Source organism: Anastrepha ludens, chromosome X, assembly GCF_028408465.1.
Source record: "Anastrepha ludens isolate Willacy chromosome X, idAnaLude1.1, whole genome shotgun sequence".
Taxonomy (NCBI): Eukaryota; Metazoa; Arthropoda; class Insecta; order Diptera; family Tephritidae; genus Anastrepha; species Anastrepha ludens.
The window spans coordinates 92,211,558-92,238,695 of NC_071503.1; the positions used below are offsets into that span (position 1 = coordinate 92,211,558).

Here is a 27,138-nt window from a genome sequence, read left to right on the forward strand (position 1 = left end):
TAGTTGGATTCGGGATGAATCAGCACTCTAACCAACCAACCAACCAATACTGTTCCATACGCATACAAATCTTATTCATATCACTATAACGTTCATGCAAAGCAAAACTCATGAATGCTATACTTACCGATTTGTGTTGAGGATGGAATTAATTCATACCTTTCTTTATGAACATAGCTATGTAAGTCAAGCCGAATTCGATTTTGCAGATCCTTCACAATAACGTGAATGAGTTCAAGCTGAAACTTGTTGTTTGTTACACGGTTTGAAAAAAAGTATCTAACATATAATATATTAGTATTAATGTATTAGCACATAAAATATTATTATATTTAATGTATCAAAACGGAGAAAATATAATAATATTTAGATAATGAGAAATCAAGGCAGACAGGTCCCATTATTTATATTAAAAACGAAAGAAAGCGAAAAAATATTTCTATTCGTTTCAGGAGATTGGAGACTAATTAAAAGCAAACGGGAATTGTTAGGATCAGCAAAATTCAAAGAACAGAGAGCAAATTTCTAGAACACTTTTTGCACACTTTCAAGTCTTTCTATAGAAAACTGGAATAGAGAATCCAAATAAATGCGGCGTATTCCAGTCTAGATTGAGCAAAGGATGAAAAAAGTAGTTGGAGAGTATAAAAGCCTTCAAAATTTGCGCTGTTTGGAAAAACAAAGTCTAAAATCGAGTAAAATTTAGATATAATAGAATCGATGTGGCTATTTAAAGAACAATTGGAATAGAATAAAAAAGTAAAAGATTCCGAAAAACACCGTCAATAGCAGCCACACAATATCTATTGCTTTGGAAAGATTTTAACCATTGTAGGAAAACGAAATGAAAGCTCAATTTAGCAATTTTTTGTAATAATATATTATGAGAAATTTTATCGAACGCTTGTGAAAAACTTTTTAAATATAGGGTTTTTCAGTAAGAGCGCTTCAACTTTTGAACTTTTTTGAATAAAACACAAACGGTTTGACTTTTTTAACAATTTTTTTTTTATTATCGAGTTTGAACATATACATTTAAGTATGAAATTCGATTTCTTTTGCATGACCACCGCGTGCACGTTTTACGAAGTCCAATCGTTGAACCCAATTTTCGACCACTCTTTTGCATAAATCGGCCGAAATTCCAGCAATTTCGCGTTCAATATTGGCTCTGAGCTCACAAATCGTCGCCGGCTTGTTACTGTAGACCAATGACTTCATATAACCCCAAAACGGGACGGCTTGTTAAATGGACCGTAAAATGGGCGTAATGCTCTTAAAGTAGCAGCAACAGAACGATTATTTTCATAAAAAATTTGCACGATTTGCAATCGTTGCTCAAGTGCGTAGCTTTCCATGATGAAATGTATACTAATGAAGTTTACAAACAACAAGCGGAAAATAAAAAATATTGCGTCGTTCGCCCTCCCTATCGGAAAAAAGTTGAAGCGCACCTATTAAATAACCCTATACAATCGGTTTTAGACCCTGCGGAAAATGTTATTGTAGAAAAAATCCACTAAACTCTGCTATGTTAGAAACTTACGGAAACAAAACAATGGTTAGATGAATTTAAAGCTAAATTGAAAGATACATTTTCTCCTTTATTGTGCTTTCCTATCTAATTATATCTAAACTATCAGGTACGCGAATTAAACTGTAACTGCATATAACGTATCATACGCAAGTAAAACACAATTTAATTTGCCTTTCTGATGCACTTAAATTTCTGGCTTTAGAAACATAATGTTATATTTGAATCGGCTGTAACTAATGTGGGGTTAAAATTTAATGATTAACTAATAAGTTAAGCTTAAAATATATGTAAAATAAAAAAGTGTGATTAATTATGGTTATGATGAATTATGTCATAACCATGGCAACCCTGAAACAAGATGCAAGTTCTCTCAACTTACCGCTGGCTCCCATTTCGAAAATGGAGTTTGGGTGCTGGATCGAGATTGACTTTTCGAACGCCTTTTAAGTATCTTTCTGGTGACGAACTGCCCAACATTGGACGATGATTTGGATTTTTGCATTACTGCGCCCAAACTTACATTCTTCGGAGAAGCTGTAAATAAAGAACTGATGAGAAATTGCCCAACTCTTACATTTACTTTTATTTTTCTTGAGCATAAAACCTTAACAGACTTATACCGAACATTTAACTAAGAGTTTTAAGTTAATATTGTCTTTTATACAATAATTCTTTTTTTAATTTTTAGTTCACTTTTACATGTGTTTTATTTAAGATTAATCAGCTAAACTTGGTTACTAAGCGAGTTGGTAGCGAGTTAGCAACTTCTGGTGGTACGGATGAAGATTTCCAATTTCAGTAGAGCCGTCTTTGGTATTGTCTGTTTTGTTTTTTCTCCTTTTGTGATTTGCTGAAAAAGGCGCAAATGGCGTCAGCCGAAAAAGTCATAAAACATCAAAAATGGATTTGGAATGGGTATTCCGTACAGAAAAATTAAAATTGCATTGCCCCAAAGGGTAGTGGAGTGAAAAACTTACGAACGTTCGTCGCAAGTCTGGTAGACCAAGGCAAACTTGGAGCTGAGCAGTCGAAACGAAAACCAGAGGAATCGGGAAGAGCTGGAGCAAATTACAATACATTGCCAAGAATCGCACAGCGCAATTATTGTGCATGGTCTCAAAATATTGTTATTAATATCAAGGCCGTTTAGTTTTCGAAAATAGGTATGTTCAAAATTGTGTGGCCGGCAAAAGATTTGTTAGTTTTTAACCAGTATCGCTATAGTAGACGTAATTTTCTTAAAGTCGGTTTCGAGCTCAATGTCAAAATGCAACTTCTAATGATAAAAAAATTTTTGTTTCGCAATAGCAGCCTCCTCTCGAGAAGCAATGGCTAATATCTGAACGCATTCCCATGGCAGCCGGTTCTACGTTACCGTAATGACTCGGGTTTTTCCCGACCAAGGGCTGCCGCCCCAGTATACTAGCCCTGTCTAGTGAACCGTATATCACCCCACCCCTTACGTCACAGGAGCAAATCCTCGCAGCAATCCTGCTTCAAATGCTTCTCCTCAGGGCTGGAATCGAATTCAACCCTGGGCCAGAAGTATTCTATTGCTGCGTCTGCCACAAACGGCTTCACCCGAACTCCACCTCGGTTAGGTGTAACAAGTGCAATGGGTGGAGCCACCTTAAGACCTGTTCAGACCTTAAGTCACACAGGGAGTGGTCCACACGGTATGTAGCCACGTGTTGCTCCCGCTAGCAGGCGTCTGATTCCTCCACGGCTACTATTCCCCCTGATAGGGCGGCACTACCAACCACAACCCACACCTCCACGGTGAGGAGCCTATCGGAGCAACACAACTCCCCCTCAACCCCTCCCCATCCTTCCTGCTCCAACCCCAGTGCGGGGACAAACCAGCAGCTCCTGGTCCCCCGCACAGTCTGTTCCGTGTGTCAGTCCGTAATACCTCGGAATCTGGTATCAGTCCAATGCAATTCTTGCAATGGCTGGTGCCATTTTCGGAGATGTTCCGGCCTGCGCTCCACCCGTGAGTTGCCCCCTGCTGCAGAGCTCTGCACCCACAACCGCTCCCGGAGGCGCGGCCGGCCACCACCATCAGGCCGCAACAACCACAGTGGATTGCGTAGCAGGTCCAACGTAGACAACCCCACGCGTCCCTCACCCCCCGAATTACACAGACCTTACCGAGAAGCTTCAAGCTTCTACAATTTAACTGCACCGGACTTACGAGTAAGGTCGACGAGATAGTTGACTTCATGAGCCGGAGAGATAGTCGATCGCGAGCGAGATAGTCGACCATACAGTGCAGTATCATCTCATTGATGAAGGAATCGACCGCAGGGACAGCACCTTAGAATGTCAAGGCATAGCTGTCAAGACAGGCGATTCTGAGCTCGAAATATTTAACATATATATACCCCCTGTCACCTGCTGCCCGGCAGGATATCACCCTGATAAAGGTGCGCTCATCAGAGGTGAAAACCGATTGGTTGTTGGTGACTTCAATGCGCATCACGATCTTTGGCATTCAAGCCTGCCAAATGATCGTAGGGGACAGCAACTGGCAGAGATGATAGACGATTCGACATTCAGCACTGTGAACGACGACGCCCCCACCAGGGTAGTGGGCAATTGCAGCAGCTCGCCTGACCCAATAATAGCTAGGGCGGGTCGGATAAATAGCATAACGTGGCGGCCTATGCTATCGCTTGCATCAGACCACTTGCCTATTATCGTCTCGATTGAGAGACCTGCCGACTTTGTTTCCGCGAATCACCGGTCCTACTTTAACTTTAAGAAAGCTAGTTGGGCCGGCTTCACGGAATTCACCGAGGACACCTTCGCAGCTCTTCCCATCCCCACTGATGTGCGCGTAGGCGAACGCGCATTCCGCAAGGTGCTCACAGCTGCTGCGGCTCGCTTTATTCCAGCTGGAAGTTTTAAGGACATTCGTCCCCATTTCCCAGCCGAAGCAGCCAGCTTAGCAAACGAGCGTGGCCACCTACGTCAGGCCGATCCTGGGGATCCCCGCATAAGGGATCTCAATTTGGAGATCCGGCAACTGGTAAATAGACATAAGCGGATCAAATGGGTTGAGCACCTGAAGACCTGTAACCTCACCTCTGGGGTGAGTAAGCTCTGGTCCACCGTTAGGTCCCTGTCGAACCCGTCGAACCACAACGACAAGGTGGCTATCACCTTCAACGGTTGCACTTCGTCGGACCCGAAGAGATGCGCGAGCTATTTTAGCCGGCTTTTCATACTGCATCCTCCGGCCGACAGAACCAAACGTCGTTCTACCAGAAGGCTGCACAAACTGATGAACGACAGTGCGCCACTTACTTTCTCCGGAGATGAGGTTCAGGGGGCCATCAGCAAATCGAAATCATCAAAAGCCATTGGCCCTGACGGATTAAACGCGCTGATGCTGAAGCATCTGGGACCTCTCGGAGTAGGATTCCTCACAAGGGTCTTCAATCTGTCCCTGGCCACTCTCATCATCCCTGACAAGTGGAAAGCAGGTAGAGTGGTCCCACTACTGAAACCTGGGAAACCCGCCAACCAAGGGGAATCCTATCGGCCGATAACTCTCCTTTCCCCAGTAGTGAAGACACTTGAAGCCCTAATACTCTCACTCTTCACGAAACACCTGGCCCCAGCCCCACATCAGCACGGATTCCGACGAGTGCATAGCACCACCACTGCACTCACCGCCATAAACGCCCAGATAAATCGCGGGCTTAACCAATACCGCACCTGCGAGAGGACTGTCCTAGTAGCGTTGGACCTGAAGAAGGCTTTCGATACAGTCAGCCATTCCACGCTACTAGATGATATTTATCAGTCGACACTCCCGCCACGGCTGAAGAGGTGGTCCGCAAACTACCTGAGCGGTCGGCACTCGTCAGTGATTTTTCGAGATCAAACATCAAAGCAGAGGAAGATTAAGCAAGGTGCACCGCAGGGTGGTGTCCTTTCTTCCTTGCTGTTCAACTTCTACATCCCGAAGCTCCCCCAACCACCAGCAGGAGTTTCCCTGATCTCATACGCTGACGACTGCACGATAATGGCGTCGGGCAATGACATTGATGGCCTGTGTTCCAAAGTGAACAACTACCTCACCGACCTTTCTCGCTTTTTCACTGCGAGGAATCTCCAACTTTCCCCCACCAAGTCCACTCGACCCTCTTTACCACCTGGGCAAAGAAGGTCAAGCTGTCAATTAAGGTAAAAGTCGACGACACACCAATTACGACGGTAAATAACCCCAAAATTTTGGGTGTAACCTTTGACAGCTTGCTCTCCTTCTCTGCGCACACAACCGCAATTGCCACTAAAGTCCAAAATCGCAACAAAGTCCTCAAATCGCTAGTCGGCAGCACTTGGGGCAAAGACAAGGAACTGTTGCTTTCGACATTTAAGGCAATTGGTCGGCCGGTTCTGAACTATGCTGCGCCTGTCTGGTCGCCTGGAACTGGCGATACGCAGTGGACATGTCAAAATACCGCCATTCGGACAGCGACCGGGTGCCTCCTGATGTCTCCCATTCAACACCTACATAACGAGGCACAAATGCTCCCAGTAGTGGAGCACAACAAACTGCTCAGCTAGCAGTTCCTGCTTGGATGTTACCACAGGTTTCACCCCTGCAGACACCTCCTTGAGCCTGAGCCGCCTCCCAGGCACATCAGGAGACACCTCTTAGACTACGCTGACGAAATCCAGGACAAAACTGACCGCAACCTACTGGGCCGGCCAGTATTTAGACAGTCAATAAACGACATCCACCGGGAGACCGTTACCACCTTCATGAACTCCCGTCCTGTGAATGCCGTAATCGGAGTCCAACCACCACCTATTGCAGTCGAAGAGCTCCAGCTTCCCCGTGAGACTCGTGTAACATTGGCACAACTACGTTCTGGATACTGTAGCAGGTTAAACTCCTACATATCCAGAATCTACCCCGACATACCAAACACATGTCCGGCATGTGAAGGTACCCCGCACGACACTAACCACCTCTTCACAAGCCCCCTAAAACCGACTCATCTAACACCCCTCTCCCTCTGGACCCAACCTGTCGAAACAGCATGTTTCCTGGGCCTACCCCTAGATGAGCTAGACGAAGATGATCGGTGATATGCTTACACTGACAGGGCTACAAATGCTGTTAAAACAACAACAACAACATATGAACGCAATTCTGCAGTGCAAAAGCTTCTCAAGACGATCACCACATATATAGAGAAACAAATGATGTACACGTTAAATAAATTTGTGTGCATATATGTAACATATAATATGTATAAATAATTATGATTTTCTAATAATTGACATTTTCTGGTAATTGCATTCAAATTCATTCGGAAGTGAGTTGCAGAACATGTTCGAATATGTTTGTATACTAGTTTTTTTGGTACGGATGAAGATTTCAAATCTCAGTAGATTCGCATTTAGTATTGTCTCTTCCGTTTTTTCTCCCTTTGTGATTTGCTAAAAAAGGCGCAAATGGCGTCAGCCGAAAAAGTCATAAAACATCAAAAATGGATTTGGAATGGGTATTCTGTACGCAAAGATTAAATTGCATTGCCCCAAAGGGTAGTGGAGTGGAAAACTTACGAATGCTCGTCGCAAGCCTAGTTGACTAAGGCAAACTTGGAGGCGAGCAGTCGAATCGAAAAAAAAATTTTTTTCGCATACTGTGCACTGTTATATTAAAGGTGATTTTTTTAGAGCTATAGGAAAGTTTTTCAAAAAAGCACACTTAAAATGCATGGAATTTTTATTTAAATCGATAGTCAGTCCATATAATTTAATGTGTGAAGATTATTTCATGCAAATGTTGACCGCGAATGCGCTTCAAATGGTCCATCCGCTTAGCCCAATTTTGGCATACTCTTTCCAATGTTTTGGCCGGTATCTCCCATATAAATACTCTAATGTTGTCTTCCAATGCGTTAATTGAAGCAGGCTTGTCTGAATAGACATGAGCTTTAACATAGCCCCATAAAGAATAATCTAAAGGCGATATATTGCACGATCTGGGTGGCCAATTGACAGGTCCCGAAGGTGAAATAAAATGTTCACCGAACTCGCCTCTCAACAAGTCCTTCGTTACGCGTGCTGTGTGGCATGTGGCACCGTCTTGCTGAAACCACATGTCATGCAAGTCAAGTTCTTGCATTTTGGGCAAAACAAATTTGGATATCATTTCACGGTAGCGCTCACCATTCACAGTTACGTTACGATTCGCAGCATCTTTGAAGAAGCACAGTCCAATGATACCTCCAACCCATAAACCGCACCAAACTGGGACCTTTTCTGGATACATTGGTAGCTCTTGCAATTCTTCTGGCTGATCTTCACTCCACAATCGGCAATTCTGCTTATTTACGTACCCATTGATCCAAAAATGAGCTTCGTCGCTGAACACAATTTTTCGATAAAAAAGGGGATCTTCGGCCAAATTTCCAAGAGCCCATTCAGCAAAAATTCTGCGTTGCGGTAGGTCGTTCGGCTTCAATTCTTGCAACAGCTAAATCCTTTCGCAAAATTTTCAACGTTGTTGAGTAACACAGGCCCAATTGCTGCGAACGGCGACGAATCGATAAGTGATGGTCATCATTAATACTGGCCGATAGAACTGCGATATATTCTTCAGTTCGCACTCTACGTAAGCGTGTTGGTAGTTTGATGTCCAATAAGTAAATTTGGTTCAAAATTTAGTCACAATAGCTCGAATAGCCGCTTCAGTGGGTCGATTAAACTGACCATGAAATGGAAGAAGCTCGCAATAAACTTTCTTAACAGAACACGCATTTTTATAATAAAATTCAATGATTTGCAAGCGATGTTCGTTTGTAAGACGATTCATGGTTAAATTATAGACCAAACTGAAGATGTTTGACAGTGAAACAAAACACGAAAATTGCGTCAGCTGTTTAAACCAACTGCTTAAAAATATAATAGCTAAAAAATCACCCTTTACATCCTTTTATATGGATAGCCTTGACAAATTTTGCCCGTACACCACAAATTAAAGTAACTAAATTAATTTCCTAAGAAAGATTTACTTGGAAGTACTTAACCTTGCGAATTCGTCTGGTTCACAGTCTACCCTATTACAACTAGAAGCCTGTTCTATTAAGGCATCCCTTGATTGGCGACAGTTTAGCGAAAACGTATGAGTTAAACGTTAACCGTCCTTAGTGACCTTTCAGCAATAATTTACTGATTATATCGTTCCTGAAAGGCTAAAACTATTTCAAACGGCTGACAGTCTCCATGATGATCAAAGTTGAACTTGGGAAACGCAGCATGGCCAGGTAATCGAAGGCAAATTCTTGACGACGCGTTCCAAAGAAAGACAATGCCTCTGAACCTATCCTCAAACCACTATCAGTTGAAATCTGATATGAAGAGAGCGTCACAACTTTTCAACTCGGTAAACTACTCACCGATCTAAACCAGTTTTGTTTCCTGTATATCTATTTATATGTAAAATATGTATATCTCAATCTCCCCTTGACCTTTCCATTTATATTTTCCTACTAGTTATTGCAGATGTTATTAGTAGAATTCTGAATGTGTATGCATACATTATATGCACCTATGCATATGAATATACATACATATCTTACCAAAAATTTATTTTTCACTTAAACACATTTTTTTGTTAACTTAGCAGGTACTTTTAATGATGGATATGTATCTGCATATAAAATGACTTATGTGTATGTACTACAATATATTTGTGATAGGTGTTTTGAGAATGTAAAACTTCTTCGAACCATTAGTTTATTCACTTTTTACTGTTCACTTTTGACAAAAGTTCCATATTCATTCATAAAAGTGCTAGTATTTTTGTTTAATTTTCGCTGAAGTGTACTATATTAAAACATTTAGTGTTTCACAAGTAAAGAGTGTTAAATTAAAAAAGGCTGTTGTCAAAAGTCCACTGATATGTATGTGTATACTTGTGCAAGTTCATTTCTTAGCCGATAGCGTACTATATTGTTGTTGACGCAATAAATATTTGTTCGTTCTTGCTTTATTACCTCTAATTTACTTGTATACCTATAACATACGAGTATGCAGTACCGGTCTATCGGTCATACTTAATTCAGCCACTGCGGTACACAAAAAAGACACATCCACACTTTCCGGTGACTTATGTATATACTATATATGTATGTATATGAAGTACAGGCACATGACTTTTTAGCCATGTTTATCTGTTCGTGCATTTGGCAACCTTCCAACGATTTTTTTTACGTTTTCAGATTTTAAAAACTATCTTGCAATTTACATATGTGATATTATGATACTGAACTTTTTTTTTGCAATATTATCGAGTTTCTTTGATAATAGCTGGGTAGTAGTTTTTAATTCCCCAATATTTTTTTATATCTAAGAAAATATCTAAATGAATATTTAATTGAAATTCAAACCATCGAAAGAAAATTAGAGTACCTACAAAGCTAATGTAAAAGTCAGGGCTAAGGCGAAGCGAAATGGTGAATTTTTTTTTTCGTGATGGTAAGTTTGTATGTGCTACATTATGGCAAACATCCCTATTGCTCTTTTTTCACCTATAGTACCAAATCCACATATGAGCGTAAGTTGTAAATGAGTACGTTAGTGCTTGCATACGTAGATCTTGTTGTTGTACTATCCTGCTCCTTGTTGAAATACATTTGAAGCAAGCACATTCTGGAGGTAAAGTTAGTTCGTACAAGGTAAATCTCCGTGTATTACTCATCAACATAAATCTAGTCCTTCGAACCGGAGTTGCTCGACTATGTGGGAGACTCTATTAAATAATGCAAACGAATTGGACAGAGCTACAACAAGAAAACGTCATGTTTGCAACAATTCACGGTAGCACCCACACATCCAGCCACAGCCAAGACAAATGACTTGCCAACAATTTTTATATCACTATTTCCGGTCCAGTATACGACATGGTCATCATTTAAAGACCGTTTTGTTAGTGCTGTTGATGAATCCATCCTCAGCAGAACGCAAAAGCTCCACTATTTGAAATCATTTTTGAAGGATGAGGCCGCGCAAATGTTAATGCATATTCCAGTTAGGGACAATTGTTATGAATCAGCATGGGCACGATTAAACGAACGATACGATCGACCGCGTCACATTGTAGCATCATTTATTGAAACTTTCATGTCGCTGCCTTCAACCATCAGTAAGGATGTAAAAAAGTAAAATTTCAAATGGCGCCAACGAGGTTATACGAGGTTTGGATGCCATTAGAAGGGGTGAGGGCGGCAGATGGTTGATCTACGGGCTGGAGTCCAAATTATACACGGAATCGAGGCGTAAATCGATTGAGGAAAGTAAAGAGGTGAGTGTGACTACTATTACGGAATTTTTTAAAGTTTTGGATTCTCGTTGCGAGGAACTTAAGTTGGCATATCCAAAGCCCCCTCCTGTCGGCAAGACCTCCTCGCCGTCTGGGAGCAAATCTTATAACTTAGCCGCGCGTTCATTTGTTTCGATTGGCAATTGCAACACAGATCAGAAATGTATAAAATGGGCTCCATTAATCACAAAGTTTCAAAATGTCCAATCTTATCAAGCCTATCTATACAAGATCGAAGTCTGCTAGTCAAAGATAGATCCCTATGTTTTCATTGCGTCAGCAGCATCAGCAAATTATGGTCTACTGCAGCACTTGTTTCACAGCCATCATTTTCATCCATTATTCCTCAGAACGACTCAGACACCATTACCGTGCCCGAAAAATATCGTTAAACTTTATTGCCTACCGCATTAGTGAACTTCCAGACAGTTCACAGTCACTTCAGTTCATATCGAATGCTAATCGATTCTACTTCCGAACTGTCCTATATTTCGGAGCATTGTGCATAAAACCTTGGCATTCCCCGCGCACCATATCAAATTGTTGTTACTGAAATCGATTCAGCGAAGGTTGAGACAACGTGTCGTTATATTACATTATTCATAAAAACACAAGTGTCTGAACATAACCTTGAAGTAAATGCTCACGTGTTATGCAACATAACCACCAAGTCACCGGCGACAAGAATAGGATAAGCATCTTAACGGATTTGTAAGGCATTTAATTGGCGGATCCCACCTTTTACAATTCATCAAAAGTGAGAACTCAACATACCAGACATGTTCACTTTCACCTTCACTTTCAACAAAGTGATCGACGACATAGGCAATCAATTCGCTATCTCGACAATTTTCGGTTCGTCAGTTCGTTATCGGAAAATTCTTCCGCAACGTAAATCGGATTTAGATCACGCAGTTCGACAATTTTGGGAAATCGAGAAATCAAACCAGATATATCAATAGACTATGAGGTCCTTTTTGTAGACCAATATTTAGGGAATACTCAACAGACGGATGGCAAATATTCTGTTGACCTTCCATTTAAGGGAAAACCATCGTGTTTTGCAAACACCTCACAATGAGAAATTTCTAGGCAGTAGAACGAGGCTTGATAAATAATATGCATCTAAAGGATCAATATATACACTTTATGAGACAGTTAGAGTTATAAGGGTATATATGCGCTGTAGAAAAAGAGTGACTTGCCATCACTAATGACGGTCCGGTATTTTATCGACCACATCACCCAGCACTCGGAAAAAATCTCTAGGTGATTTTCGATAGATCATCTGCTGGCTCTATGAATGATAGCGTTTTACACGCCGGGCCAAGCACACAACGCAATAAGGTTTCGGTATGCTTAAGATTTCGTTTTCATCGGTTTGTATTCACGGAGGAGATCGTTAAGAAGTTACGCTAAATACGGATATCTGAATATTACAGTGACTTTCAAAGGATTGTATGGAGGGAAAGTCCTGACTTGGTTCTCAAACATTATCGGTTGAACAGAGTTACCTATGCAACTCCATGTGCACCATTTTCGCCAGTAAGAGTTCTGCAATAGCTGGCTTATGACTATCAGGAGCAGTTTCCCCGTGCGATAAGTATACGGCAGGGATGGAATTGAGTAAGTGGATATCAAATTCAACTCAAATTACTTCGGACCAAGCAGTTCAGCATGAGATGTCTTCGAAGCGACGACAAGGGTACTTTGTTAAACAGGGTACTAAAACAGACATATTTACCTATCGAGTCCATATCTCTACCATATCTGTAGTTAGTAAGAGACATGATTTATGAGCTGCTTTACGGTTGTTCGACCCTTTGCGCCTTCACACTTCGATCCAAAACGGGGGCTGGGACAACCCGCTGCCTGCACATTTAGCTAACCAATGGGCTCCATATTAGGAAGACATTCGTCGAGTGCGCGAGTTAAAGATTGCTCGATTCGTTCCTAGTAGTTCCACGGAATTGGAGCTTCATGCGTTTCAGGTGCCTTGCTTCCAGCGTATGCAGCCGCAGTCTACTGTTCTTTTATAATCGAAGCTGGGAAGGCTAACGTTTCTCTAATAGCTGCAAAAACTCACGTGGCACCATTAAAGACTGTGAGTTTGCCCCGACTCGAACTATGAGGTGCACTATTTCTAACGCGTTTGGTATAGGTCGTTCTTGACTCAATCACACATTTTATTATTCTTCTTAATTGGTGCGGTAACCGCTTGCGCGATTTTGGCCGAGTTCAACAAAGCCAGCCTGTCGTTTCTTTCTCGTACTAATCGGCGCCAATTGGACACACCAAGTGAAGCCAAGTCCTTCTCCACCTGATCTTTCCAACGCAGAGGAGGCCATCCTCTACTACCACCAGCTGGTACCGCATAGAATACTTTCAGAGCGGGAGCGTTTGTATCCATTCGGACGACATGACCCAGCCAACGTAGACGCTGGATCTTTATTCGCTGCGCTATGCCTATGTTGCGATAAAGCTCATACAGCTCATCGTTCCATCGTCTGCGATATTCGCCGTTGCCAACGTGCAAAGGTCCAAAAATCTTACGCAGAATCTTTCTCTCAAACACTCCAAGCGTCGCTTCATCGGATGTTGTCATCGGCTACGCTTCTGCGCCATACGTTAAGACAGGCATGATGAGAGTCTTGTAGAGTGTTAGTTTTGTTCGTCTAGAGAGGACTTTACTGCTCAGCTGCATACTTAGTCCAAGGTAGCACTTGTTGGCAAGAGAGATTCTACGTTGGCTTTTCATTACTCTAGTAAAATTTAAAAACATCGTTGATAATAGAACCAATGAGATTCTGGACTTCCTTCTAAAAAACGTGTGGCATCATGTAGCATCAAATACAATCCAGCAGATTGTGTTTCTCGAGTAAAGTCAACTGCTGCGCTAAATAATTTGGAGTTATGGTGGAAAAGACCAAGCTGGGTAAGCAGCGAGGAGAAACTCAACAACATATTAAATAATAAAATTAGTTTCACTTCAAGCACAGATCAAGACATCACAAATGAAGTTAAGTGTGGCGCGTTGCCATGTTAGATATAACGGAAGCCGAAGGCAATATATTGAACACACTAATCGGATATCCAACTGCAACTTGGAAGTGGAAGTCAAACATCCGATCATTCTACCCAGCGAGAAAAGACCATTGATCTTATACATACTATCCTATGAGCATCATTGGATATTAGGCACAAGGCATTCAATCCGAAAAATTATGCACGTTTGCTTTAAAGGCTTTCGAAAACGGAAACTCAACACTCAACAATTTATGGCTGCACTTCCTAAAATTCATGTACAGCGAGCCATTCCATTTCAGCTCACCGAATCCGATTATGCGGGTCCGATCACCATGAAACTTTCTCGCAGAAACTCTCGTAAATCAAAGGAAAAAATCTGCCTGGGTTTATCTCAGCAATCCGTCGATTTATATTACGAAGAGGTAAATGCACACAGTATGCGACAATGGGCGCAATTTGTTCATTTTGATGATTTGTTATTCGTTGTATATGCTTGATGCTGTATTTTCTAATTGTGTCATCTATTGTGTCGATATTGAGGCAGCTGTGGATCACGTCGTTTGGTATATACCAGCCTGCTTTTGTTATTGTTCGAAGTATTTTAGATTGGGTCCTTTGAACTATTTTGATATTGGATTTTTTTGCTGAGCCCCAGATTTCTATCCCATATTTCCAAATAGGTGAGATTATAGATTTATATGTCACTACTTTGTTGTTAAGGCTTAGTTTTGAATTTTTAGCCAACAGCCAGTGTAGTTGTCTGAAATTGTTTTTGATTTCATTTCGCTTGTTTTCTGTATGCCGTTTCCAATTTAGTTTTTCATCTATAGTTATTCCAAGGTAGTTTTCACTAGGGTGGATTTTTATTTCATTGCTTTTTATTGTTAGCTTGCGTTTCTTAGGCTTTCTATTTGTATAAATTACTTGTACCGTTTTATCTTTGTTGACCTCTTTTCCCCATTTATCGGGCCATGATACAGTGTCATTTATTGTTTGTTGAAGAATGTCAGTAGCTTTTTTTTTCTATTTTGTCTGATGCCATTAAAACCGTGTCATCCGCGAATGTGGCTATTATGCAATTTTGTGTTGCTGCGATCGGTATATCTGCTGTAAATATCAGGTACAATAGAGGGCCTAGGACACTACCTTGGGGCACACCTGCTCTCATTTGCATCATGCTTGAGCATTCCTCTTCAAACTTTGTAAAAAAATTTCGGTTTTCCAGATAACTTTTGAGAATGGTGAAGTGACTCCGTGGCAATATTTCGCTTAGCTTGTGCCGTAGTCCTTTATGCCACACCCTGTCAAAAGCTTTTGCAATATCTAGGTAGACAGCTATGCAGAACCTTTTATTATCCTTATCATCTAGTATTTTGTTTATAACTCTGTGGGCTTGTTGCACAGTTGAATGCTGTCGTCTAAATCCAAATTGATGGCTTGGTATTATATTTTTTTCTATCAGAATTTCGTCTAATATGGCAGAGAATATTTTTTCAAATACTTTTGAAAGAATGGGTAAGAGACTGATGGGGCGATATGATGTCGTTTCAGATGCATTTTTATCTGGTTTGGGGATTGCCATTATTTGTGCAACTTTCCAGAGGCGTGGGAAGCATTGTGTCCTTAATATTATGTTGAATATTTGTCGTATATACATATGTGATTGCTACATCACGCAGTTCTTTTAGTATATTACCATTTGTTAGATCGTAGCCAGGTGCTTTTTTACTGTTCAGATTTTTCAAATGATATCTGATTTCTGCTGAGGCTGTCATTTTCATTTTCTTTTCTGGGTTACTCGTATTTACATTTGGTTCAACGTACTGATTGTCTTATTCGTTTGAGAATATTGTTTTAAAGTGTTCAGCTACTGTGTTTGCCTTCTCTTTATTGGTCTTTGCCCAAGCTCCGTGTTGTGTTTTGATGGGAGGTTTATGTGGAACTGCTTTGACTAAGTTTTTATTTGCTTTCCATAGAGAATATTTGTTAACTGCCGTGGCCCCCAAGTTATGTATGTAATTCTGAAGCTTTTTATCTTGGTGCTGTTTTAATAATGCTTTTAATTCAGTTGTTGATTTGTTAAGTTTTGCCTTATCTTCGAGATGTTTAGTAGTTTGCCACTTTTTATGGAGTTTCCTTTTTTGTTGTATTTTTTTGTTTGATATGTATTGGAATAGACTCTTTTTGTAGAATTTTTATAGTTAGTGTCGAAAGGGTGAGGGCTTTGATGATGGAATCGTTGAAAAAAGTTATTGCTGAGTAAATTTCGTTTTCCGTTTTTAATGAAATATTTATAGTCAATTGTGCTTCCACACTTTGTCGAAAATAATTCCAGTCTGTTTTATTATTATATAGTCCTCTAAAAGTTTGTTGGTGTAGATTTCCATGAATTGTCATTAGGAGTGGTGAATGATCCGACGATAGCTCCCCAGATGGGCTTGGGGAATATTTTTAGCAATACATAAATCAATAAAATGTGATTGTTTTTTGATATCTGTAGGCCAGTATGTCGGCTCTCCGGTGCTTATGAAATGTCCATTGTTTTCTCTTATAGCGTCTAATAATCTTCGGCCTTTAGAAGTTGTTAACCTTGATCCCCAAATAGAATTTTTCGCATTGTAGTCACCTCCAGCGATATATCGACTTCCTAGACTGTTTAAATAGTCCAGGTATTGATCTTTTGAGTTATTGAATTTTGGCGGACAGTATACTGCTGATATTGTTACTGGTCCATTTGAGCTATTTATTGAAACTGTCGTTGTTTGTATGTTATTTTTTCTATAACCATCAAGTTCGTAGTATTTAATTGTTTTTTGATGATTATTGCAGTTCCTCCGTGAGCCTTGTTATCTGGGTGATTTGTGTAGTGGATGTTGTAGTTAGGTATATTTACAAAAGTTTTGTGAGTTGCATGAGTCTCGGATATTAGCATAATATCAATTGCTTTATACAGAACTAGCGTACCCTCGCCCGCTTCGCTAGACGATAAATTCATTGATTTGCTGAAAGAGAATAAAATTAATACGAAACAAAGCAAATTCTTTGATACAATTTCATTCGAACTTTATTGTAACACTTTTTGGTAGACAACGTTTTTGGTTTTTTCATCTTTCGCGTGAATAATGACGATGGTTTGCCAACTCGTGAGCAAGCTACATACAATTGTCCATGAGAAAAAATTGGGTATTCTAAATTAATACCGCACATTTGTAGAGACTGTCCTTGCGCCTTATTAATTCTCATAGCGAAGGCAAGGCGAATAGGGAACTGCAAACGTTTGAAATCGAATGGTAAATCCGCCGGAATCAGTGGAATTCAGGGTATCAAAATGTCTTCTCCTTTGTACTTCCCTTTCAAAATTGTTGCTTCGATAACGTTACCCATTAGCTTCTTCACAGCGAGTCTGGTACCGTTGCAAAGTCGGGGCACATTACTATTGCGCAGCATAATAATCGGTGCTCCAATTTTTAATCGTAAATTATGAGATGGTAAGCCTGGCAAATCGAGTGAGTTTAAGAATTCAGTTGGATAATTTCCGACCTCGTCTTGATCAGTAATAGTGTCCATTGACTTATACGCAACTATGTCACCAGGTATTTGATCTAAAATAGCTGAATTTATATCATTGACGTCCTTATTTTTCCCAGCTAAAATTGCTCCTTCGCTGAGTCAATCATGGTTTTTGTAATGTTGAACTATGTTTGGAAATACACTCTGTATCAATGCCTCTTTAGACTGTGCAAAAGTACAGAAATTGTTAGGCAATGTTATCATTCCTGTTGTTTTTGAAAAAAGGTTTATTTTTTTTGGTTAAAAAGTGTTTTTTGAAGTTTTGAAAAACACTTCGCTCTAACAAATTTCTTCTCAGTTAATTGCTGAAAATTAAATATTTTGAAAAAACTATTTTTTTTTAATTTAACGTTTTTGAGAAAATTTTGTTCTTGAAAAAATTTCACACTTTTGTAAAAGTTTAAATTGATTTGTTAAAAAAGATTTTTTTCCGCTTTGAAAAACACCCCCTCGAAAAAATGTATTCTCTATTAATATTGGAATATGAAATGCTTTGAAAACACCATTTTTTTTTTTTTAATTTTATTTGGTTTTCAGAAAATTTTGTTTTGAAAAAATTTCATACCCTTGAAAAAGTTTTATTTTATATTATTTTATTTGTTTAAAATTTTTGAAATTTTTTTTTTTTTAATATAATTTTAGAAAAGAAGAAATTTCTTTTATCTTTTTGAGGAAAATTTGGTTTTGAAAAAATTTCATGCTTTCGAAATTTTTTTATTTTACTTTATTTCTTCAAAATTTTTGAAAACAATTTTTTTTATAATTTTCGAAAAACACCCCTTTGAAAAAATGTTTTCTATGTGTCATAGTGGTATTCCATTAACTTTTAGGATTATAGTAAAATACTTACAAATATCTACGCTTTCACAAATAGCAACAATAAACAAATTTCCTCAAAACCAAAAAATTTACTTTTTTTCTAAAAAAATTCTAAACAAACAACGTAATAAATTTAGAATTTTGTGTTCACGAAAAAACAGTATTGTTTTTATTGTATTAACTGAAAACCAAAATGTTGCAAAAAATCAAAACAAAACAAAAAAAAGAGGTTGTCTGTAAAGTCGGTTTACTGACGATAGTTTAGCGTGATAACGTCATAAGAAAATACTGATTGAATGGTTGCATTTTCAAAAGAAAATTTTAATTTTATTTGTTTGATAGATATTTTGTATGGATATAGAGAATGAGTTAACATTAACATAACATAATATACTTTAACATAACATAACATAACATAACATAACATAACATAACATAACACAACACAACACAACACAACACAACACCACATAACATAACATAACATAACATAACATAACATAACATAACATAACATAACATAACATAACATAACATAACATAACATAACATAACATAACATAACATAACATAACATAACATAACATAACATAACATAACATAACATAACATAACATAACATAACGTAACATAACATAACATAACATAACATAACATAACATAACATAACATAACATAACATAACATAACATAACATAACATAACATAACATAACATAACATAACATAACATAACATAACATAACATAACATAACATAACATAACATAACATAACATAACATAACATAACATAACATAACATAACATAACATAACATAACATAACATAACATAACATAACCTAACATAACATAACATAACATAACATAACCTAACATAACATAACATAACATAACATAACATAACATAACATAACATAACATAACATAACAAAACATAACATAACATAACATAACATAACATAACATAACATAGCATAACATAACATAACATAACATAACATAACATAACATAACATAACATAACATAACATAACATAACATAACATAACATTACATTACATTACATTACATTACATAACATAACATAACATAACAAATTACCCCGTATTAAAGCACTTATCAACAGCTTTCATTTGATACCCATATTGTACATACACAACCAAAGGTTAGCCGGGTCCACGTTTTGACCTATATCTCGAGACCCCAGTCACGGAGCGGCATGAAAAATACTCTGTACTAAAGCATTCACCAACAGCTTTCATTTGATACCCATATTGTACATACACGTCCGAAGGTTACCCGGGTCCACGTTTTGACCTATATCTTGAGACCCTATCTACCAATAGGTATTCAAACTATACGGAAATCATCTTCAATACCTACTTAACAATGTGTGTAAGATTGGTTTAATTCGGTTCAAAGACACGGCGGGTCCACGTTTTGGCATATATTTCGAGACCCTAGTCATCAATAGGTATGAAAACTACCCCGTATTAAAGCACTTATCAACAGCTTTCATTTGATACCCATATTGTACATACACATCCGAAGGTTACCCGGGTCCACGTTTTGACCTATATCTCGAGCCCTATTTCCAAAATAAAATATAATCCATGTTACTCGTGGATGATGTAGCTTTCGAATGGTGAAAGAATTTTTAAAATCGGTCCAGTAGTTTTGAGCCTATTCATTACAAACAAACAAAGTTTTCCTCTTTATAATATTAGTATAGACAACATATCTTATAAGGTATATGGTAAATATTACCATAAATTTTTTCCTTATATATAATAAAAAAATTAATAATTATAACATTAAAACAACAGGTATTATTAACAAACTTGGTTTTATTTTAAATTCTTCAAGTGAATCAAATTAATAATAATCAATAAGAAGGCATATGCAAATACAAATACGTGAATTTATATATGTACATTTGCGCATATACATACATACATATATACGCTCACTTAAGTAGGAGAGAGCAAGATGTCGAACGTTGCCGTTCGTTTGCTTTGTTTGCTTTGTCGTTCGTTCCGCCCTTTCGCTTGCAGTTCATTCAATGCAATGAGCAAGGTAACGGCAATGAGCAAGGTAACACTAATATGAGCAAGGTAACACTAATGAGCAAGGTAACACTAATATGACCAAGGTAACACTAATGAGCAAGGTAACTACATATGAGCAAGGTAACGACACATTTTTTCGTGCGTGCAGCCTGTTAAATCGAATTATAAGACGTTATCACGTCAATAAAAAGTTGATATGGTAAATAATATGCAGGGTCTGATACACGCAAATTTCCATTGATCATTATAGTGACAAAATTATCGATCACCAATTCCAACAGGATTTCAAAATCAGAGTTGGAAGAGTTGTTGTGTGGTGTACTTCTGAAAAAATGAGAAATAAACAAAATAAATCTAAAAATTCGAATTCTAACTTTATCTTGTGTATGTTCTTATTACCTTTGAATTTTTCCAATGAAGCACCATTCATTTTAAATTTTCCAAGAATTTTTTTTATCATTTCGCGTTTCTTTCCTTTTTCATTCGATTCCAACATTTGTTCATAGCCGAAAACATCGTTTGCAAACGCATTCATTTCCATATAGAATTGGTCAAAGAAAGCATTGCTCAATTGAATTGAAACATTATTTTCATAAATACTTAGGACCTTAACTAATGCACCTTGGTACATACCTAACGCAGATATTCATCGCGACCTTGACATCGGTACTATTGATGAAACAATACAAAGCGCTAGCAGAAGACACATAAATAGACTATTAACGCATACAAATCCTATGATGAGAAGACTACCAAATAAAGAAAAATCTACCCAAAGTCGGCTTAACCGTCAAACACCAACAGATCTTGCAAAATCCTTGTTATCAATTGTCAACTAATCGTATATGTCATTGTTTGTTAACCACTTGTTTTTAAATAATATGTATATATTTCTTCTAAATGAGCTTGGGGGCATTGGCCCTTCAATATCACTCTCATTCCATCTTTTTGTAAATCAAATTACTTATTGTCTAACGACAGGTGTAATATTTTATGGAAGAAATAAAAAAAAAAAAAATTTCATTCGAATCATTTGAAATTTCTGTATACAATAACGAAAAATTCAAAAAAGTTGTACACATAAAATGAATATCGATTCGAAACTTACTTTAATCTAAGAATCGAGCAAGTTTTGTTTTGTACAATATTTTGATTTTTTCTTTTTTTTATATGAAGAAAATATTTAAAAGAAATTTTTTTTTGCTAAAAGCCTTCCCCTAGTGGATCCCTATAATATGAAAAAAGAACGAATAAAATTGGCCTCGTATCGGCCCAAAAAAATGCGTACAAACGAACATCATTTCATTTTTATATATATAGATAAAAGCCTTGAGTTCTAATTCGTGGCGCGTAAGTCCGTTTGCGTTCCAAATTGCAATTTTTATTTTACTTAGTGCGTCCATCTAGCTTCGATACTAGTATGGTTACAATGTTCATCATGGTGGCCATTTGTGTCATCAATTGTTTCATCATAGTTTTAAGTTCAATTAAATCATCGTTACTTGATGTGGTAGTATTAGGTTTGTTTAATGCATTTGTTAATGTTTTCGTTGATGTTGCTTGTGCAAGTTAGTGGAACGTGCTAACTTCCCCAACTTATTAATTCATTCAGAGAGTAGTGAGAGCGAATGAGAACGAAGCTGCAACTACAACTATATGAATGATCTTCATTGATTGCAAAGGACAAATTGCGGGAATGGAAAAGGCTTTGCACACGGCACGCTAAGCGACAGATAAGTAGTAAGAGCGAATGAGAACGAAGCTGCAACTACAACTATATGAATGATCTTCATTGATTGCAAAGGACAAATTGCGGGAATGGAAAAGGTTTTGCACACGGCACGCTAAAGCGGTAGATAAATTCCTGGAAAATGTTATTTGATGGAATTAGCAAAAACATATTCGATTAACGGTTAGCAAAATTGGATAGGCTTAGCTTAAGTAAAATATTGTAAGAGAAGTACAGAAGAAGATCGGCTTTGAAAGTGATCGGTTCATAAAAATAAAATTTGAAAATAAATTGAATTGTTTAATTGGCGCCCAACGTGGGGCCTGTCGCAAAAAAATTTTCAACCGTAAGAGGACTACATAAAAGTACAGTTCCAAATCGAGAAACAGCCGGCAGGATAAGGACCTCACTATAAAAATTAAACGGACCAGAACTTTGCAGGAGATCAACTCGAGGAATTATCAAAAAGAATTTTTGTAAGTAAATATTCAAGATTATTTCTTGTTGTGATTTTTTGTGATGTGATTTGGATTTCAATTTGAAAATAAATTTTTGATATTAAATATAAATTTGAACTACAAAGTGATTTTAACAATAAATTTTGGAAGAAACAAATAACTAGATACGCTTTTGGAATACTAATACTTTTGTAATTTTCGAAAAACTTTTGCTTAAGTTGTAATTTGAATACTAAAAAATTACCTAAGTATCATTTTTGGATATATTATTTTTCGTTTTCGTTTATGTGCTCAGAATCTTGTAAAATCGCGTAACTTTTCTAAAAATTTTTTTTTTCATTGACCCACATATATCGTTTAAAGCGATAAGGTTTTGGTGCTTTAAAAAGAATTAATAGTAAGCATAAAGGAAGTAAGCTAAAATGAGTGTTACACGTGAACAAGTGTTAGAAATAGTAAGGAATTGTTATGAGGAGGCTAGGAACGGATTTTCAGAGGAAATTAATCGCCTCTCCGAAGCTCTCAATCGTTTAGCTCCACCCAGCATAGAAACTTATTTGCCGGTCGCTATTGATCCTAGTGTTAGTTCAGATAATACGAGCTTAGATTTAATAAAGTCTCTTCCGGAATTCAAGGGTGATACTTCTGCATACCCTGCTTGGCGATCTGCGGCTCATTTCGCTATGAATTACTATAAGCCAAATTCTGAAAAATATTATGTAGCTATGGGAATATTCAGAAACAAAATAACAGAATCTGCTAACACATCTCTTTCATCTTTCAACACAGTGCTTAATTTTAAAGCTATAATCGCAAGATTAGATCAAACCTATGCCGACAAAAGACCGCTTTACGTGTTGGAAAATGAAATGAGTATTTTGAGACAGGGTAATTTACAAATAACGGAGTATTTCGATAAAGTTGACAAGCAATTGACGCTTATTATTAATAAGCAAATCATGTCACATAGCGGAAATTCCCAGGTTATCAATGCACTTAACGATAGGGCAAGAGAAAATGCACTTCGTGTATTTATTTCGGGCCTTCGTAGGCCATTATGTGACATACTTTTTTCCACTAGGCCAAAGGATCTCCCCACTGCCCTTGCAGTTGCCCAAGAGCTTGAAACCAGCCATAAGAGGTACGACTTTGCCAGCACATTTGCTGCGGGAACGTCGGTAAAGCCGAATATCTCAGTTACTCCTCAATATCGGCAGCCATTTCATTCTAATCAGCAAAATTTTCGCGCTTATTCTAATAATAAGCCAACGTCAATGGAAGTTGATCGTAGTTTACCTTCTTCTCGACAACAAGCTAATCTGCCAACCAATAACGGTTTCCAAAAACAATTTAACTCAAACAAATTCACAAATGTTTCACGCCCCCAACAAAATTCAAACTCTTTTCAGCCTGTGGCTTTTAAACGTAATCGCGAGCAAACATATTCCAATCGATCACCTTTTCCCAAAGTGCAAAAAGTCAACTATATGTCACATGAAATAGGAAGCAATCTCAACAAGGGAGAGTTCGAAGAATACATCCCTAATTCTGATCAGGATGAATATGGTTGCGATTATCCTGAAACAGATGGGAATGATTATGAAAGTCTGGGAGATATTGATGGTAATTTTACAGATGAAATTAACCTTTTAAACTAAATTCGCTCCTGCCATTTGTTAAGAAGAAAGCAACAAACGGACAGGAGCTACGCATTTTAATAGATACCGGTACCTCCAAAAATTATATCAAAAACTTTGAATTTCTGAAAGGCGTAAAAAATATGGATAAGCCATTTAACCTAAAATCTATTAATGGGGTTAACGTTATTAATAAAAAGTGTCTAGTAAAGATTTTAGATAATACGACAACTTTTTATTTGCTCGAGAATTTAAAAACATTCGATGGTATCGTTGGATATGATTTTTTAAAAAAAATCAATGCAAGCATTGACATAGAAAAAGGGTATTTGTTGTACCACAACGGGCAGACAAGACTTGAGCATCTTCCTTGTAGTCAAGTGAATTTGATAACAATAGAAGACTCTGTTCCAGTTAGTATTGAAAACGAGTTCAATGATATGATTAATATCAACATTAATGCGTTTGCCGAGGTAAATAGGGCATTGCCCTATAACACCAAAGTACAGGGCAGAATTCGTATGACCACAAATGAGCCAATTTATACCAAAAGTTATCCCTACCCTGTTTCCGCTGCAGAATTCATAAATTCTGAAATATCGACTCTCCTAAAAGATGGAATAATCCGCAAATCGTTTTCCGCTTACAACTCTCCCGTTCATGTAGTTTCCAAAAAAGGACTAGATGAAAATGGTAGAGGAAAATTACGAATGGTGATAGACTTTAGAAAAATAAATGAATACACAATTTCGGATAGGTATCCTATCCCAGACACTTCAGTAATTTTGGCGAACTTAGGAAAGTCGAAATATTACACTACTCTTGACCTTAAATCTGGATTTCACCAGATTCTTTTGTGTGAAGAGGATCGACCAAAAACAGCTTTCAGTGTCAACAATGGAAAGTATGAGTTCTGCCGCCTCCCATTTGGCCTAAAAAATGGCCCTAGCATTTTTCAACGAGCCATCGATGATGTTCTTCGTGAATACATAGGAAAATGTTGTCATATTTACATGGATGACATTATCATTTTTTCACCGAATGAACAAACACATTTAGAACACATAAATACGATTTTGCAAGGTTTAGAAAAGGCAGGAATGAGGGTGTCATCGGAAAAATCCAGATTTTTTAAAACTGAGGTTGAATTTCTGGGATTCTTAATTTCACGAAATGGCATTCGGACATGCCCAAGTAAAGTAAATGACATCCTCAATTATAAAACCCCAAATACTCTCCGAGCATTACGTTCATTCCTCGGGTTAGCGGGGTACTATCGGAGATTTGTGAAGGACTACGCCGGCATTGTAAAACCGCTTACAAAATTTCTTAGGGGTGAAAATGGGAATGTTGGCGCGAATAAGTCCAAAAGTGTTTCTATAACTTTTGACTCCGAGGCTATAAATGCATTTCAAAAAATAAAAAAAATATTGGCATCGGAGGATGTTCTCCTCCAACACCCAGACTACAGTAAACCATTTGAACTTACCACAGATGCATCTTCGAGCGCCTTAGGAGCAGTTTTATCACAAAATGATAGGCCTATTACTATGATTTCCCGTACGTTATCTAGTACAGAACAAAACTACGCTACCAACGAACGAGAACTCCTTGCGATTGTGTGGGCATTAAAAAGTTTGCGCCATTATTTGTACGGTGTTACTAAAATTAACATTTTTACTGATCATCAGCCACTAATTTTTGCTATGTCGGATAAAAATCCAAACACAAAAATGAAAAGATGGCGCGCTTTCATCGAAGAATTCTCACCGAACCTACACTATAAGCCAGGCAAGGACAATAAAGTAGCCGATGCATTGTCCAGGCAATACATCCACAGCCTGAGTCAATCAAATGAAGTTGAAACCGTTCATAGTGAGAAGTCTTCTAGTAAAGTAATTAAAACAATCAAATACCCTGTCAACCAATTCAAAAATCAGTTAGTGATATCTAAGTCTGACCACTTCAGCAAAATAACAAAAATCCTTTTCCAAAGATTACGACGACATATCATTTGTTTTGACACCATCGAAAGACTAATCGAATGTCTGAAAGATGTTATAAATCCAACAGTTACAAACGGCCTGCACTGTGAACTTGAAGTCCTAGCCAAAATCCAGAATGACCTAACAAAGCATTTCGCCGGGACAAAATTTGTTCACACCGAAAAGTTTGTGATCGATTTAGTCAATAAAAACGATCAATTAGAAACGATAGCCACAGAGCATAACAGGGCTCATAGGTGTCTCCATGAAAATTTTCAACAGATTTCGAATGAATATTTTTTTCCAAATATGAGAAAAATGTTAAAGTCTTTAATTTCCAACTGCAAAATTTGTATGGAAAACAAATACCAGAGGAAGCCACCTAACCCGGAGATAGGGAAAACTCCGATACCAAATTACCCTGGGGAAATACTCCACATCGACATATTTATTACAGGAAAACAATATTTTTTAAGTTGTATTGACAAATTTTCTAAATTTGCCATTGTCAAGCCAATAACTTCACGTTCTACCATCGACATTAAGGATGCTATGCTAGAAATACTTTTAACATTTAAAAATACAAAAATCATAGTGTCTGATAATGAAAAAGCCTTCCATTCTAACTTAATAAAAACAATTCTAAGGGACAATTTTTCAATTGAACAATTTTTCATCCCTACACTTCATAGCGAGAGTAATGGACAGGTCGAAAGGTTCCAGTCCACACTGCTAGAGATAGCTCGTTGTATCAAGGAACAACAACAAATATCTGAGACTAATGACCTAATCTTAATAGCTACACATAAGTACAATAATAGTATCCATTCAACTATTAAATCTAAACCCGTTGATGTTTTTCACAGCCCATCGATAGATACACTAGAAATTATTAAAAACGAATTAATGTTAGCCCAAGAAAAAACTTTAGAAAAATTTAACAAGAAGAAAAGCACT

General features: G+C 37.8%; 1 protein-coding gene across 1 annotated transcript in view; it reads right to left on the minus strand.

Moving 5' to 3' along the window:
- LOC128870355 (uncharacterized) overlaps positions 1-27,138 on the minus strand; it is a 171,278-nt gene that overhangs the window by 58,421 nt on the left and 85,719 nt on the right. The window contains exon 4 of the mRNA XM_054112969.1: positions 1,917-2,071. Coding sequence (XP_053968944.1) covers positions 1,917-2,071 — 155 coding nt within the window. The remainder of the gene's footprint in view (positions 1-1,916; positions 2,072-27,138) is intronic.